The sequence below is a fragment of the Dreissena polymorpha genome, chromosome 16, assembly GCF_020536995.1.
Source record: "Dreissena polymorpha isolate Duluth1 chromosome 16, UMN_Dpol_1.0, whole genome shotgun sequence".
Lineage (NCBI taxonomy): Eukaryota > Metazoa > Mollusca > Bivalvia > Myida > Dreissenidae > Dreissena > Dreissena polymorpha.
The window spans coordinates 1,359,164-1,376,195 of NC_068370.1; the positions used below are offsets into that span (position 1 = coordinate 1,359,164).

Consider the following 17,032-nt stretch of genomic DNA (forward strand, 5'->3'; position numbering starts at 1 on the left):
TATGTGTTAAATGCCTTCAATTAGTTTTACTTTATTAATTAAGCGGTTTATTTGATCCTGATTTTAACGTTCGCATTTTTTGACACTATTTAGAAAGCCAATAGGTATTAACCGTTCCTGTTGACATCGAATGAGACTTCGAATGATATCTTTAAAATATATATTAGTCACCGTGTATAAACCGATTTATCATACCCGGATGTTGCGATGTGATTGTCATGGCGAAATGAATAGTTGGCATACGTGCGTTGCTAGAAAGGTAAATTATTTTCCTTTTTTGTCATTATGATGGTCTTCAAACAGGCTGTAATATTCAGATTTGAAAGCAGATTTCTCAGGCATGCTGTTATGCATCGTATGTATTGAAAAAAGGATGAAATTCGTTACTGATCATCGAACATCTCGTCAAATTGTCATGATCTAGTTTTGAAATCTTTGTTCTACTGGCGTTTAAACAAATTACAAGAACTATTTATACATCAGATGTTAGATTAAGAATGTGCACTTCCGATCAGTACAACGTTTTTTAGGGATTCTTTCTTACATCAGATATATGCATTTAATACTACACACGTGTGCTTCTACTTCCGTATCAATTATTCCATAAACTTAATCAATCATTTTTATTATTATAGAGATTATTCTGTATGAATTATAAGGATTTTAAATATGTGATTGAAATTAACATGTCATTATTTCGTCCTTCTAAATGTTTTAAACAACTACGAAACAGTTTCAGTCACTTCATTTATTACATATATTTAACACTGACGGTTAGTCAGTAAACGGTGTTGGTTAATAAAAGTGAAGAGACTGTGGAAATTTTGTAAAACCCTTTTCGGTTTAAGGAATACAATGTGCAGGTATATCTGTCCGTTATTTATTTCAAATTTATTTTTGCTGAACTTCGTTCTATAATAATATGCATTCATTATAATCACTTTTGCATGACCTATAGTAATCCGGGATTTCAGTAATTCGCACACGTAAGTGCCTATGTTTTGGAATAATAATGCAAATTTTAAATCATCCAAAATCAAGGTTACCCTTTTTATTATAAAGTTGAATTCTAAATCATCCAAAATCAAGGTTACCCTTTCATTTTAATGTTGAAGAAAATATCGTTTCTTGTTTCTCTCTCAGGTCACACATAATTTAACACAGATTGCCAGTGCGAACCTGTTTATGCTGCTGGTGGTGTTGCTGTTGCTAATGCTGATACCAGCTTTACTGACGATAACGATGTTGATGATCATCATGATGGGGGTGAAATGATTATTGTGGTGATTTATATTAACTCTCTGCATTTCTTGGAAAACATTAATATAGAACTAAATTTTGCTATTTTACAGAAACATGACGTACGAGTCAATAGAAGTTTTTGGCTTGGATGGTAGTTTTGCTACGGTATATTGCACGTCAACCCAAATGAAAACTATCACTGCTGAACACCACTTGACATGAGCTAAAACCATGTCTCCCATCAGCCAACCAAAGGACAGCAATAACAATGTGCTGGACATGAGTTACAACGAAGATATATCTGGAATAAATTTAAGCTCTTCTAGGTTAACTATATTTGTGAATATTCGACCAATCAATGATACAAAATCTGAATAATCGGCATAAATTTATCGCAATAATTGATACAGAATGCATATAATGTAATCGCAATCAATGACACAGCATCACTGCAATATATGATACAGTCATTTAAAAAACCCTCTTGTTTATTTTAATCAATATCTTAGTATATTCAAAATGCCGATAGATTATATGTATCATAACAGTTATTTGACTTCAATTGCAATATATTACATAAAAAAATGTATATTTCGAAACAGATTTTAGACAAAAAAGGATATTTTGGCACAGAGCAGCATGTGTTTTCCAGCATTCTTCGGTGATTTTCAATGTTTTCATAAACAACAACTTCTTCGAAGCGGATTTATACGTTTTCAAGGGAAACTTAATTCTCTACGACTTCTAAAGTACAGAGTTTACTTGTTTGCAGTATTAATCCATTTACTTGTATCAAAATTAACAGCGGTATGTAAATATTGCCGTTACGCCATGGCAATCACATCGCAATATCCGGGTATGATACAATTGGTTTATACACTGTGTTAGTTGCCCATATGTTTGCTCCCGATAACTGTCTAATGAGTGTTTGCACACCGACAGTTGCAACACCAAAACGTACCTGGATGCCCACTGGCGTAGGTCTTGAGGAAACTATCCTCCTGCGCTGAATCGATGTGAACAAGATGCCCTTCATATTGGCGACAATAATGCTGAAAAATATAAATACATACATCGTTTAATGACTAAAACTTTAAATGATGACCAAAGCGTCAAATCCTTTAGATGTTTAAATATGGTATATAAGGAAGGAGGAAGAAACAATCCACCCTCCTCATCGTATCAACCAAAAGAACGATTTATCCATGTTGTACCGAGCTAAAATGACTGTACAATTGTATGTTTGGATTACATGGTAATTACAAAATATGTATACTCATTTATATGCATCAGCCAGAACATGTTTCTTAAACATGTTGGGCTTTACTTTTAACAGTCATGTGAAGATAACTCGATTAAAGCTAAGACACTACTGCTATATAGATAATCATTCTCAAAAGTTTCAGTAAGCTATGTTATAATCAACTCATTTATCTACCAAAAAAAAACAACGTGATAAATGTCCATGCAATCAACGAAATAGACGAACCATGTAAATGTATGGTTAACGAAATATTTGATGTCAAACTTAAATTGCACTGTGCCATACCTCCGCCTGTGTAAATCCTAATGGTACATTTCCGAAATGGTAACAAGACCCAAGTGCACTCATGAAATCATTTCTACAGTTTGCTACAGCCTCATCTGCAAAAAAAACTAAATGTGTTCTCCGGAAAATGAACTCTTTTAATTGAATACATTATCAATCAATTGTAATAGAATGTTTTTATGAGAAATTTGTATTGCGAATTTAGTTTTTATTAAAAACTTATCGTGTTTCAATAAAAGAAAGTCAGTTTTGTTTAACTTGCGCGTTTGTAATATTGATTCCAGTATTATTGTATGACCACTTATAGTTAATAATGTTTATGATAAACAAATCCAATTTTAACCATATTTTTGTACCAAATATTGTGTATTCAATTTTCTAATCCTTACTTTAACGGAAGTATACTGTATAATACCGGTGACTATTTCTTAACTAAATGATTATGTAAAACCTTTTAATATATATAAGTATGACCTATTAATGGTGTTTTTCAATTACTTTTTAAGCCAAAAAACTAATATTATTCAAAATTAATAGGAAACTACATACTGGTACATAATGCTCTTTGCATAAGAAATCAATGTCAAATAACGTACCACAGAGATGCAATAACATAAACATAAATATCCAACTCATTTTCAGCATACATGTAAATGGGACCTGTACTACGAAGAAACAAGATATAAGGTTATGACCTTATCAACATTAAGCGTGATATGTAGAATACGGAGATAGCAATATTTCAGACTTTATACTGAACATTTGGCTTATAGCAGAAAGAAATGAGAAAAACAAACGCGTTTTCTATTTTGAGCGGTGATTGTTAACATGAATAAAATATGCGGTGGATACACATATTTGTTTAGCTACACTGTATGTGCGAACATAAAATCGGAAATGTTCGAGATTCTCAAAGAATGTCTTGCTTCTGAATAATGAGTCATACAAATGTATTGAGCTTTTAGTATGCGCACTTAAGATAGACACACTTTGGTCACTGTTCTTTTCATTCGAACGCATTAAAAGCGCAATAAGGGCTCTACAGATGTCACCAATTTAAATTCTGGTTGAAGTTTGACAATCTATCTGCGTCATACACATTTGAGTATTTAAGCAACCTGTCTTTGTTCATACTCACCGTTTCGTAATTAACAAAGCGAATTAAATGACGACGTGTTTTGAAAAGTACATATATGTAAGTTACTGTGGGTGGCGAAGTGTTTATATTTATATGCATGCACATTTTTTGTTTACATGTGCAATTGCAATCTTCATAATACTGAGAAAAACAGTTGTATTTGTTATTAATATTGCAATACTTTAGTTCCGTTTTCGTTTTATGCTTTTGTAGACGCATTAAAGCAATTATTCCATCGTGTAATGATGCAACTATATCTTAACACAACCTGTATTCATTATCTTAAAGGGGCCTTTTCACGTTTTGATTAATTGACAAAATAAAAAAATGGTAACTTTGTCATTGTTGTTTTGATATTTGTGAGGAAACAGTAACACTGAACATTTACCATGCTCTAAAATATCTATTATATGCATCTTTTGACGATTTAAAACTCTGACAATTATAAAGCGTTGCAACGAGAAACGATTGAATAATTTGGAGAGTTCTGTTGTTTTCGTTATATTGTGTGATACTACGAGGATTGCTTATATAATGTATTAAATACATCACTCATTTTATGAGCACGGGTGCCCGAGTGGTCTAAGCGATACTTTTACTTCAGAGGTCAGTGGTTTGAGGCCAGTTTAGGGTTAATTATTTCTTTCTTTAATTTTATTCCTGTTTTTTTACTGGACCTTTTTAGATCAAATGTTTAAATTTATCAATATAAAGCGTTAAATGACAAAATTCAAAATATGTCATAATTTTTTAAAAGGCTTCTTTAATTCAGCCTTAGGAAGGCACAAGTACAAGCGTCCTTACACTGTTCTATTAGATGATAAGAGATGATTAGATCTATTAGATGATACACTTGTTTGCACGATGTTTAAACATTTCATACACATGCTGACACTTAAGTAAGCAAGGTTACTGTAAACATTTCCGACCAGACCGACTATGTTGTTATTCGTAGTAATTGCGTGTTTGGTTGGCTGTAATACAGGTACGCTTTAGAAAGAGTGTATATTGAACTATGTGTGATAGTACTGGTTATTTAAGCGGTGCTGTAACATATATTATTTACCAAAACATATTTTGACAGGACTATATAATAATATGTATTTGGATTAAATCAGTGTGATAATTATGATCGCTTATTTTTGATATTCAAAACTAACCATCGGTATTTCTCTTTGTGTACATTTTGATTTGAAATAATTCTTTTAAATTTAGGCTATAATTTTATTTTATTTAGAATGTAATTGATTTACATTATATTAAAAACGAAATATATGTCAACGGCCGTTCTGGGCATGGTTGATAAACACGTAAATAGAAATGCATTTATTCCAAAAATTCCAAACTTAAGCACTTAACATGAATATAATCTCATCTTAAATATTTCTCAAAGGAATTTAAACCGCAATTACCACAATCATGTGTTTACTTATTGTAACGTTGATCTAAGATCATAAAAACTAATCTTATAACCTAAGAGGTGATGTTTTGTCATGTACTTGTGTACAGGAAGGACATTCACGAACTACCCAAACGATTGGATAGCCCACGATGGGTCGTGCTACCTGTTTGGTCACGAGGACAACTAACTTGATTTCACAACCGCCGAGGTAAACAATATATGGGATCGTATACACGTTGTCATGATATACCATATTTTATTAAATGCGTTTTTAAATGATGACGAGTGAAATACAATACGCAATGCCACAGTGTGAAACATATGTTATCACTTGTTATGCAACATAACAGGCTCTTCAAATCTAACTGAAATATGTAAATATCACGAGAACGTGATGTCTTTAATTTGACAACGTCAGTTTGCCAAAGGTGCTGAAAGATCAGTTTAAATATCACATTTAATTAAAGTACTAATAATAATTGTTTCGAAAAGGTGCCATCGTTTGTGTTTCTTCAAATGTGATGTCAACTTGAGTCCACAATCATAAAGCTTAGCATATGTTTCTCCAATCAATATACTGCCAAGGGTAAACGTATTTGAACTTGAAAATGTTGACAAACATTTAGTACAACACAATTTGACACTGCATTGCAGCAATTCTGTCGCCAGCGCGGAGGTCATCTGATTCACGTGGATGACGCGCAAGAAAACGCCTTCATAAAGGACCAGCTGAATGAACGCAAACGTAAGCTTAAGTTTAATGTGTGATAGTCATGAAGTAAGTTTGCAGATATCGGAGTTCATCGTGCAGCATAACTATTCCGAGTTGTGGTGCGTAAACATATATTATTAGGTGATGTTGTGATATATATATATATTCACTTTCTTCAGCTTTCAAAATTTACTTGTATTAACTGGTTTTCTGGTTTGGAATCAAGCTACAATCCAACTGTCTTAAAAGTTCCATGGCCTTAATCGGATTTTGTCGTAACTAAACGCCCACATTTTTGAATAACAGCAACGGCTTTCCAGATGTGAGTGAGTGTTTCCTATGAAATGCGGTTGATTTAAAAGTGTGATTTTAGATTTAGAGTTTTGTCATCGATGTAAAGGACATACACTTATAATTTTAACTCGATCATTTGGAGTTATTTAGAATTGTTTTTGTAAGTAAGATCGGTTTATATTCTGATATACCTTATTTATATTGTAATATTATTTTGAATACATATTTTAATAATGACAATATACTCAAGTTTGCTAAGATTTTGAAATGTGCATCGCTGTTGTTATCGTGTCTCAAGCGCTATAAGAAAAGTCCACGACTTGTTTTTAAGACTGAATGTTCATTAAATAAGACTCCTTACAGTTATTTTGGAGTTGCGTTGATCATATCTATTACATGACGTCAAGTAATATAATAAACAAAAACAAGTTTTTTTAATTAATAAACAAAAACATGTTTTTTAAGACTATTGTCAAGTTTATTTTATATGTGTTGATGTTTGCTTTATGCCTCGGTCACACTGTCACGAATCAGAGCTACGAAAGAGCTACGAATACTTTTCGGCACAGTTCGTAGCTATCCTTACTGGACCGTGGCTCTCCGTACTTGATCCGTGATCAATCGTAGTAGTTTTTGGATGTCCTTAGCGACTCTTGACAAATTTTAAACATGTTAAAAAAATTGCTACGAATTTATCGACCGTAGCGTATCCGTAGCAGTCCGTACTGATCCGTACTAGTTCGTAAAGACACCGTAGTCGTCCGTACCTTTTCGTAGGCCCAAAGATTTTCAAGGACTTCTACGGATTGATACGAAGAACTACGGAGCGGTACGGTTACGCTACGTATTAGCTACGATTATTCCACGGATATACTACGGAAAGCCACGGTTCTAGTACGTTGTACTACGGATAGGCAGGAATTTGCTCGATCTTGAACGATGTACTACATTTCCGCACGAAACAGTACGGACATGTACGGTCCACTACAATAAATTGCTACTGAAATACATCATTGAAATTATAAAGCAACTGTACTTGCATTTGTTGAGTTAACAATCATAAACTGCCAGCAAATTGCGTTTGCGATAAATTTGTTTCAATTGGATATTGATATGGCACAAAATGCAGAGGCCGTAGTCGAGCTGCTTGACAATTAATATGCACAGAGGTAATGATGATTCAATATCGAATATACTTGTATAGCTTTGTGCTATAGGTTACGTATTTTGAAAATATTAGAATTTGACTTACTAGTAATACATTTTTTTTATTTGCAGGTAAGTGTCTGCACTATATGCCTTTTGAATATTGCTCTCTTAGGTGATTTAAGAATTGTTAAATTAATAGCCGACATAATAAAATACAAAACTAATCATACTTTCCTAAGCATAATCTATATGTGTACATCAATAATTACATACTTCATCAGGTCAGAGAAGAAAAAGGAGGTGGTGGATAAGAGACTGGCTTTTAAGACGACCCGGCTCTTGGTTTGGATGGAGGAGGTAGACTCTTCCCCAGATACGGCTGATTCCATTATTTCTGTTACGCGCTGTTGCTGCCGCTTGCATGTTCTCTTTTTGGGAGGCATTCTGTGTATGACAATACAAGAGGCTGCGGGCGCAATGTTCAATCGTAGTTCGTTCCTACCTGTCCGTACCAGTCCGTCGCAATTCCCACTGCTTCGTAGCGGACCGTTCAAGTTCGTACTTACCCGTACCAGACCGTAGCGGATTCGTAGTTTGATCGTACCGATTTGTGGCGCTCCGTACTAAATCGCGTCGATCAGTAGCAGTCCGTACCTTTCCTTGTCCGTTTTCCAACATTTTGATGGTAAATTAGTTGTGCTCCGTAATGAAATCGTAGCGGCCTACGAATTTTGACAATTTCGTAGTCATTCGTAGCCGATTGAATCGTAGCTCATTCGTAGCTCTTATTCGTGACAGTGTGACCGAGGCATTATATTTATCAGCTATTCATTGGTGGCTGGGCATTACTGACGGGGATGCGAAATGGGTCTGGAGATGGTTTGACGATGACACTGTGGCTGAATATACAGGTTACTGAACGTTTCAGTTAGCTTTGGTTTGTATGGTTATCTTACCATGTAAACCGGTCATCTTATCACGAATATAGTACGTCCTTTATTTTAACGCCACATGGCATTTATCAACATTTTTCAGAAGCTCAGCCATTCAAGTCCCCTTATAGAAAGACAGTGTTTTTGAATCCATGTCGCTCGCGTCTTATTCGCCCTCAAAGAGTGATTCATTAAATAATAAATTCATATAAAGCAACTCAAAATGATGGAAGCATATAATGGCTTACTGATGTAAGAACTAATTGTCATGCCTTGACGTATTGAATCCGGATAGTGCCATCTATAGTCTCGCCCTTCTTTCATCAAGGGCGACACACTACACACGAAGCGATACACGATATTTTGCGCGACACACGAAGCGACACACTATATTTTGCGCGATACACGAAGCGACGCGCGAGAATGTACCACGAAATATCGCCCTTGTGTAGGTAGCCCAACATGCGATATATCGTGGTAAATATCGCGTGTTGCTACGTGTATCGCGCAAAATATCGTGTGTTGCTTCATGTATCGCGCAAATATCGTGTGTCGCTTTGAGTATCGCGCAAAATATCGTGTCTCGCGTTCAAAGGGCGACATACGAAACACGAAGCGACACACAATATTTTGCGCGACACAAGAAGCGACACACGATATTTTTTATTCAAATATCGCCCACACGATATTTTGCGCGAAACTCGAAGCGACACGCGATATTTGTACCATTCAAATATCGCTGTAATAATATTGCCTGTCGACTCTCGTGTGTTTTAAACGGTGTTACATTAATTTTTAACCATTTATTATCAATATTCCATTTTTGTCTCCCCTGATTTTTTGAAAACGCGAGAGTCGACTGGCGCTGTTATTACGGCGATATTTGAACAGTACAAATATCGCGTGTCGCTTCGTGTATCGCGCAAAATATCGTGTGTCGCTTTGAGTATCGCGCAAAATATCGAGTATCGCTTCGTGTGTCGTGTGTCGCGGTATGAAATAAGACCGCGATACACGAAAGTAGGATAATGTAGGCGATATTTGAATAATAAAATATCGTGTATCGCTTCGTGTATCGCGCAAAATATGGTGTGTCGCTTCGTGTGTCGCACAAAATATCGTGCATCGCTTCGTGTGTCGTGTGTCGCCCTTGATGAAAGAAGGGCGAAATTATAGATGGCACTATCCGGATTCCGTATTGACGGTTTATATGTGATGACTCTTATTTGTGTAGTTTTAACTTAGTTACAATGTTCTTGTGAATATTAAGTTCTGTATATGCAGTTGATCACTTGCCTTAAATAAAACGTACGCTACTAGTATGTGTTATCATCTAAACGTTTGATATACCAGTGATTTGTTTAAGGCGTATGTCTAAACGTCCTGTCCACGAATGTGTATTTCAGACTTTGAGTCGAATGACCATTTCCACCCAGGTGAAGACTGTGGGTTGTTTGCATCAATCTATGAGTTCAGATGGGCTGACATTGAATGTACAGCTCACTACCCCCCTCTTTGCGAACTAAGGTGTGGGTTGTTTCTTGTTATTAGTGCACGTGTTGTATATTTGATTTGCATTCGAATTCCAACGTTCACACCATAACTTAATTGTATTGACTGTACTTTAAAGTGTATATGGGGGCAATTTACCAGAAATCAAGGCAGATTAAAACAAAATGCACATGTTTGCGCCTTAAAATCAGCACAGTGGTAGTTGCACAATTAAAATGTCTTTATATGCGCTATTGATCGTACACATGCACATTTGAATACTTCCAGTAAATTTTATTTGTTTACTAACACTTGTTTTAATTAGTAGTATTCTACTGACCTAATTAATTAACGCGGCATACTGCATTTCGCAATGATTGAACATTATGCGCTGTTTTCACTTTCACGTAAAAAGCTGCACTGTGATTGGAAAACCGTCGACGTGATGTTTTTTTTGTTGTTAATTCCCGATGAGCACATCTCAAACACAAATGTATTGATATAAACAATATGCCGAACTCGAAAAGAATTTGAGCAATGATTTCAAACATTAAATGATACATGTCTGCATATTAGCGGTGGACAAACATCATAATATTGGGCCCAGTATGACTTCCCGTCTATTTCAGTGCACGCAACACTGAGGTCGAGACTGTTGGCTAATATCGATGAGATGACATCTTGACACTTTCTTACTTCTTTTGTGTACAAGGACGAATATGTGTAATTAATGTACCAATGAATATTAATATTAGACATGACGTACTTGGTAAGATAAAAGGCTTCAGCTTAGTTGGATATTTTTTAATATAAAAAAGAATAGCGACATAAAGTCAAAGGCGTTTGATAATAATAAGGTGGGCCTAACTGAAAGACACACTTGATAATAAAGACAGGTGATTCCATGCAGGATCTAATGATGCAATACATACTAGGACGCCAATAGATGGGTTCCCAGGTATGATTGCCAATCGTGTATCGTGTATTGTCCCACACATGTTGAAGCGCGTAGACACTTTATACACACATCAGATGAGATTTGGTGAAGAAAATCATGTAAACTATACGCACATGTTGAAATCTATTAAAACAACAGTCATATCGGACATGCTCATATTGAGGCATTACCACTGGCTGTTCTTAGGTGGTAATCCAGCTTTTATCATTTAATGTATATTGGTGTGTTTTGTTTATAGTCATGTATTAATATATATGCAAAATTGAGAAAAATGCCTGAACAGTATTATAGAGTTTCACTGTGTATTCAATATGTATTTATTTCAAAATTTAAACCTGTCATGAACTTAGATTAAAATCGTCTAATTTCATACATTGTACCCACCCCCAGCGTTCTCTAGGGATGTGAATAAACTATGAACGAGGTAGCCGTAGTGTAATGGATAAGGTGTTTGCCAAGCGACCGGGTGGTCATGGGTTCAGGAAGATGTGTTCGATAGTATAGTATGGTTACTAATACATAACCTTGCAGTTTAACAATTAGGCAAATGTTAATGTGTTATCGTGTCGGAATTTCCCCTGCCCTGTACACCATGGAACACGCATTTTAGTTATTCCTTCCTGATCAAGGTAGGTACCAATTAATGTGTTAACAAAATAGAGGGTTGGCAACTTGAAACAGTTAGTAATTAGTAAAGTGTATTGTATTTTATGTGTTACTCGTTGGTCTGTGTTTAACACCTGACCGATATATTCCGGCCAAGAGAAATACTAATTCTGCAAATTTGTCTCTGATAATTTAACTTGTAATTTTACCGCAGATTTGTAGTATATCTAGCATAATGCATTCGACTATTCAACTGATTTAGCCAAGAAATCAATCGGATTAATAAACACGCCGGTATTTGGCAGAAAAATTTCGAAGAAGAAACAATCAACTCTTAATTATTAGGAACTAATTTCAACCATGGAAGGATACACAACGAATAAGTCGAATTCAAACACGTTTGTTATTTCAAAACACTTTGCTTGGGTGAAAAACTAATAGAACATCAAAAATACATTTCAATGTATAGTACTTTGTAACTATTGTATTTCCACTATACATACAGGCTACTTGACGCGAATTCCTTTTAGCAAAGTGTTACCAATTTTCGTTTGTCGTCTTGCAAACAAATGTTGATTTAGAACAAAATATTAACAATTCCATACATGATATAAGCTTATTGTATGACCAATAATAATGTAGCATACTGTTAACGATACAATCAATCATGACTTGGTACAAAAAACAAGACAACATGGATTTGATACATGTAAGCACACTTTTCATATTTGTAGTTCACATCTCTAGTTGACGTAGAGAACATTATTAACATTAAAGTAAGATGGCATATACATTTATGAACACACTTCATGCACCACATACAATACAAACAAAGCTTGTTTTCTTCTTAGAACAATATCAAAACATAATATAGTTGGCTTATTTTCATTCCGAAACTGTTACCGTTAGACTTAGCATGTTTTGTTGTTGTTGTTTTTTTTTCAAAATATTACAACCAACCTTAAATGTTCCTGATCTCTGGAACTTCTGCATAGGTCACCGTACATTAAATGTGTTACAGAGTCAAAGCAAAAGCCATTTGTAATTAATTTACCATGTCTCTTGTGTTGTTTTTTTAAAGTTTTGTGTTTTGCCTTACTAATATTCGTTCAATGAAGCATGTAGCTAAAAGAAACCATTTAAGCGACTTTTCAGACAGGTGTTACTGTCTTTGTAATCGTTTACTGAATAAGTTATTCTTCGTATGTGTTACGAATTAAAAACATTATTCAACCTTTAATTAACATTAATCCGTAATCCTGTTAACGTATTCCTTGATTAAATTAAACCACTGTCTGTTAGGTTTGTACTTAAAAACAATAATAAATTAAGATCGATAATCGAAAGAAAGGGGTGGAATGATCGGCTTTGAAAGTAATCATTTATTGCCAAGCTTTATTCTATTGTTTTATGTGTATACAACTTTTGCAACCGGTCGATATTTTGTAGACAGACGTAACTATGTATTGTGTATCTTAGTTATACAGTGAATGGCCCGTTCTCATTTATGATACACATCGTCTTTACCCCGCCTTATTACCCGATAGCTCACCACAACATTACGTTTCATTGAATAACGTTTTCTAAAGTGTATGAGAGGTCAATTCCATTCGGCTAACCAACATGAATACTTTTACAATAACGTAACGCGAGGTCGCATACAATCTGTTGCACGACGGTTACATTACATTCACCTCTGTGTTGGGCTCAGAACGGACTATTGTTATGAAAGCGTCTCATTTATGTCATGATCATTCCAAGCGTTCATCATTGACGTTACAGAATAAACAATCTCTTGCACGACGGTTACATTGCATTCACTGTCTTAAAGAAACCATCTCATACCATGATATCTTATATCAGTCTTAATTCATTATTATAAAAATGATATGTTTTTTTTATGTTAAGAAACCAACATACATACACACGTCGAAGCAATTCCTAACGTCACTAAAAAAAATATGTTCAATTGTTTACATTTGTGAAGTGCGTGGAATGATTCCATCTGCGTAAATGGGCAATAAATTAGTTCCAAAGAGTTGCATTAAAACTCGCAAGTTTTTGCACGATTTATCGTACATTTAAAAGTCATATTTCTTAATTTAATGCATGCGATCTTAAATATCCAATCAAATATACATTGAATGCGTTTGTTCGGTTTTACCTATTTTATAGACAAAATGGCAAGCTGAGCATTTCGCAGAGTTGTATGTGAGGGCAAGGAACGACAACTCTGCGTGGAGATTGGGTCGCATAGTGTCTGAAGATTGGGTTTCGACGCGAGGTCATATATTCTACTGAAGACCGGTTTTCGCGTATTGTTTATTTTTACAACGATTGTAATGGTATAACAAGAAATATCTTTAACAAAAATACGGCGTTGAGTGTGGTCGGTGTTGATGAACGATCAAAAGTTTACTATGGGATCAAAGAAAGCGAATGCCTTTTTTATTGCGCAGTTCTGCATCACACGCAAATCATTTTTGGGGTTTTGCGCCAGATTTCGTGGCTTATTTCGCTTTATTAGATATTATTGATAAGAAAAGAAAATCACAAGTAGAATCAATATAAATAAAAGCCTATATTTCAGCCGGCAACACATAAATCATCCGTACATATTTGAAATATGTATGATATTTGAACAGATCTGTTTTTGTGGTTTGTCGGTCATTGTTATTTGGTTCCATTATTAATAGTATCGTGATTCACCGCGCTCATGCTTAATAAATTGGTTTATATGTTTGAATATTTCTTATTAAATAAATCAAAACTTATCATGCAATTGTTGAAAACACATTAAGAATCTTTGATTGACATACGATCATAATATCGCCGAATATCTTCATTTTATATCTTTTTGATCAAAATAATCTTCAAGTTCACAGAGTTTTCGCGATAGCATTTTCATAACGATTTCTGTAACTGACCGCAAACTGACCTTTATACCTTGCGGGTTGGAATGCAAAGCATTAAAATGAGGGTAACGATTCCACTGCTGGAACGACGGTTTGTTTAAAGTTTTATACATTTACGTGTTTAAAAGTCAATTTCGATTTTTTTAATATGTGCGTCGGAGCGTATATCAGTTTATTGAACAACAATTCCTATATGATTTTAAAATTAAAAATCCAAAAAGTCCAAACGCTCTGGCGCTGACACACTTCTTATCATAAAGGGGCACTCACATACTTTATTGATATCAAGAGTTGAGCGTGAAACTGCTCTATCTCTCAAGCTTATCATTAGAGATAAAATTGTTTCATGCTGACTACGCAGTTAACATCGTTGCTAAACGAACTGTAGTATCCCTTTCATACCCTTTCATAGAAAGTCGATCCAATAACATATTAATGTAAATGTTAAAACTGTTTGTAGATTGCATGTTTTCGTCTGCGACAAGTTTTAGGCCTACCGGCGGGAAATTTTATTATATTCAAATTGATTGGTGGCTTACACAGGTCTGCTAAGGTGAATAGCTGGGTGAGATAGCTACGCCGAAAAGAAAACAGTCTGGGTTAAAATGGCTGCCGTTTGCTACGAAAAGTTTACAATATATTTCACTTCATGATCATAGCACCAATAATAATTGCAAAAAATTCTTCAAAGAAACAATTTATTGTAAAAGCTTGTGTATGTGTTTTCTTTACGACATCACGTATTCATTAAATGTTAAAGACAAAAATGTGCGTATAAGAATGAATTTGGTAACATTCTAAAAGAAGGAGTTGGGCTAAGCATACTAGACTACACGAATGACGATATATATATAATATATATAATAATGGGACAACGCGGAGATCATCTTCATTTATGATGGAGACATTTTGTTCATGTTAATACGCATAATAAAGTCGCCCCATTTCTTGTTTAGATAAATAAAATGTATTAAAATCAATTAACATGAGATGTATATTGCTGAATAGCTGTGAAGAGCGTTCAAATCAAAACAGTTTACATACACGTATATTTGCTGTTGTTTTCATAATAAATACATGAATGAAAAATTAAGTGCATATAATTAGGTACAAGTATACTCAAACTGCACACTTGCAGACGTAGATATAAAGGATACTACATAATAGTATATTATATGTGTCCTGATATGGTACATTACGTATTTACGTTTTTTCTTTCCAATTATTCAAATTTAAAGTTTATATCTGATTGCGTTTCGTTGATATCCTGCGAGTTGAATGTGCAACGTTAATAACAAAAGCGAACAATATTTTTTCTGGAACGAAGCTCATGCAATACTTAATAATTTACAATATCAACCAACATGACTTTTGTAAGTATATCATGGTAGGGAACAAAATGAAATAGCAATAATTACATGATTATGCATATATAAGTGCAAATCATGTAGAATGAAAACAGTTGTTCAAAGACCTTTGAGTCCACAACCTCTGAGTAGTAACGCACCGGTAAATATAAAATGGCCGGCACTCAATCTATTCATGGATTGATTTCTTTAAAGTTATCTATTTTGCAGACTGTATAAATGCAACAGACTTATCTACTATCTTACTTTAAACGCGTTAGGCATGTTCAGTACGGTTTACACACTTCGTGAGGTTTACCGATAGCTTCGTACTTTTGGATCATTCTACACTTCAACTTTTGACTAAACATTAACGTTTTGGGAAACGATGGAGGAAACCGGGAATAAAGATACTTCTCGGAAAAGAAAGATAATAATGGGGATGGATGGGAGTAGAAACGCGGAGGAAGCGTTGACATGTAAGTGGTTAAGAGATCAGTTCATAGTTATTTGCAAAAAGACACGTGTTTAAATGGGAAGCATTTTGTTTTGTTTTGAAATTACCACGTGCATGACTTTAGTCATGTTCCATATATGGTAAATTTATTATATATACCAAACTTAGCATGGTTGTTAACAAAATGTAAGTTGCAAAGATGGCGTATATAAAAAAAATTACAATGATGTCAGATATTTGGTATAGTTAAACAATTCAGATCAAGATAATATTTAATCAATTTTGCTCAGATCTAGAAAAATATTAAATCAATTTTGCTGTAGCGCATAGTTTGGATCTCTGTTAGAATTAATATTTATCTTAATTAAGGTACCTAGATACACTTTCTTTTTTCAGTAATTGCATCGATGTTTGTTTAATGTACATGTAACAACATAAGCCATATAAAACAATGACAGTTAATAATACTTCAAATAATATATACACTATTTCTATATCAGGTCAATATGGATTTTCCTCTGACAAACATAGCTCTTGATCAACTTATTACGTCATATCCTTTAGACTACATATGCCCAAGCTAATATCCTACATGTGGGTCATGTGATAGTATTATAGGATAGTTTTATATTAAGGCAGCTACATTTTGTGTATACCGCATTTTTGGGTTCTCAGTTTTTATGTCTTCGTGTTTAAGTTAATAAATATAATTTTCTCTCAAGTAAGCCCTAATTGATTTATATTCGCTAGTGCCCCGCCACCGCAGCTTATGTTGCAACAACTAACATCATAATAACAACAACAACATAACGAATTATACTACTTCTGCTACGGCTCCTTC

At 34.4% G+C, this 17,032-nt stretch overlaps 2 protein-coding genes and 3 long non-coding RNA genes across 25 annotated transcripts in view; 2 read left to right on the forward strand and 3 right to left on the reverse strand.

The window, feature by feature from the left end:
• Positions 1 to 3,545, reverse strand: part of LOC127862572 (perlucin-like) — a 9,473-nt gene extending 5,928 nt beyond the window's left edge. The window contains exons 1-3 of one of the 2 annotated variants that reach the window (XM_052401772.1): positions 3,388 to 3,545; positions 2,792 to 2,886; positions 2,204 to 2,294 (exon numbers count right to left, since the gene is read on the reverse strand). In XM_052401772.1, coding sequence (XP_052257732.1) covers positions 2,204 to 2,294; positions 2,792 to 2,886; positions 3,388 to 3,436 — 235 coding nt within the window. In that variant the 5' untranslated portion in view covers positions 3,437 to 3,545. The remainder of the gene's footprint in view (positions 1 to 2,203; positions 2,295 to 2,791; positions 2,887 to 3,387) is intronic. The other variant, XM_052401771.1, reaches the window with a different exon arrangement.
• The window catches only part of LOC127862577 (uncharacterized), a 178,451-nt gene that overhangs the window by 143,645 nt on the left and 17,774 nt on the right, over positions 1 to 17,032 (reverse strand). The window lies entirely within an intron of this gene.
• The window catches only part of LOC127862575 (uncharacterized), a 105,046-nt gene that overhangs the window by 71,886 nt on the left and 16,128 nt on the right, over positions 1 to 17,032 (forward strand). The gene's annotated exons all lie outside the window — the stretch shown is intronic.
• The window catches only part of LOC127862565 (uncharacterized), a 293,520-nt gene that overhangs the window by 56,521 nt on the left and 219,967 nt on the right, over positions 1 to 17,032 (reverse strand). The gene's annotated exons all lie outside the window — the stretch shown is intronic.
• LOC127862574 (uncharacterized) lies at positions 4,817 to 11,305 on the forward strand. Its single transcript, XR_008040676.1, has 6 exons — positions 4,817 to 4,914; positions 5,439 to 5,539; positions 5,986 to 6,076; positions 8,311 to 8,397; positions 9,825 to 9,945; positions 10,539 to 11,305. It is a non-coding gene; the product is annotated as an uncharacterized LOC127862574 (long non-coding RNA).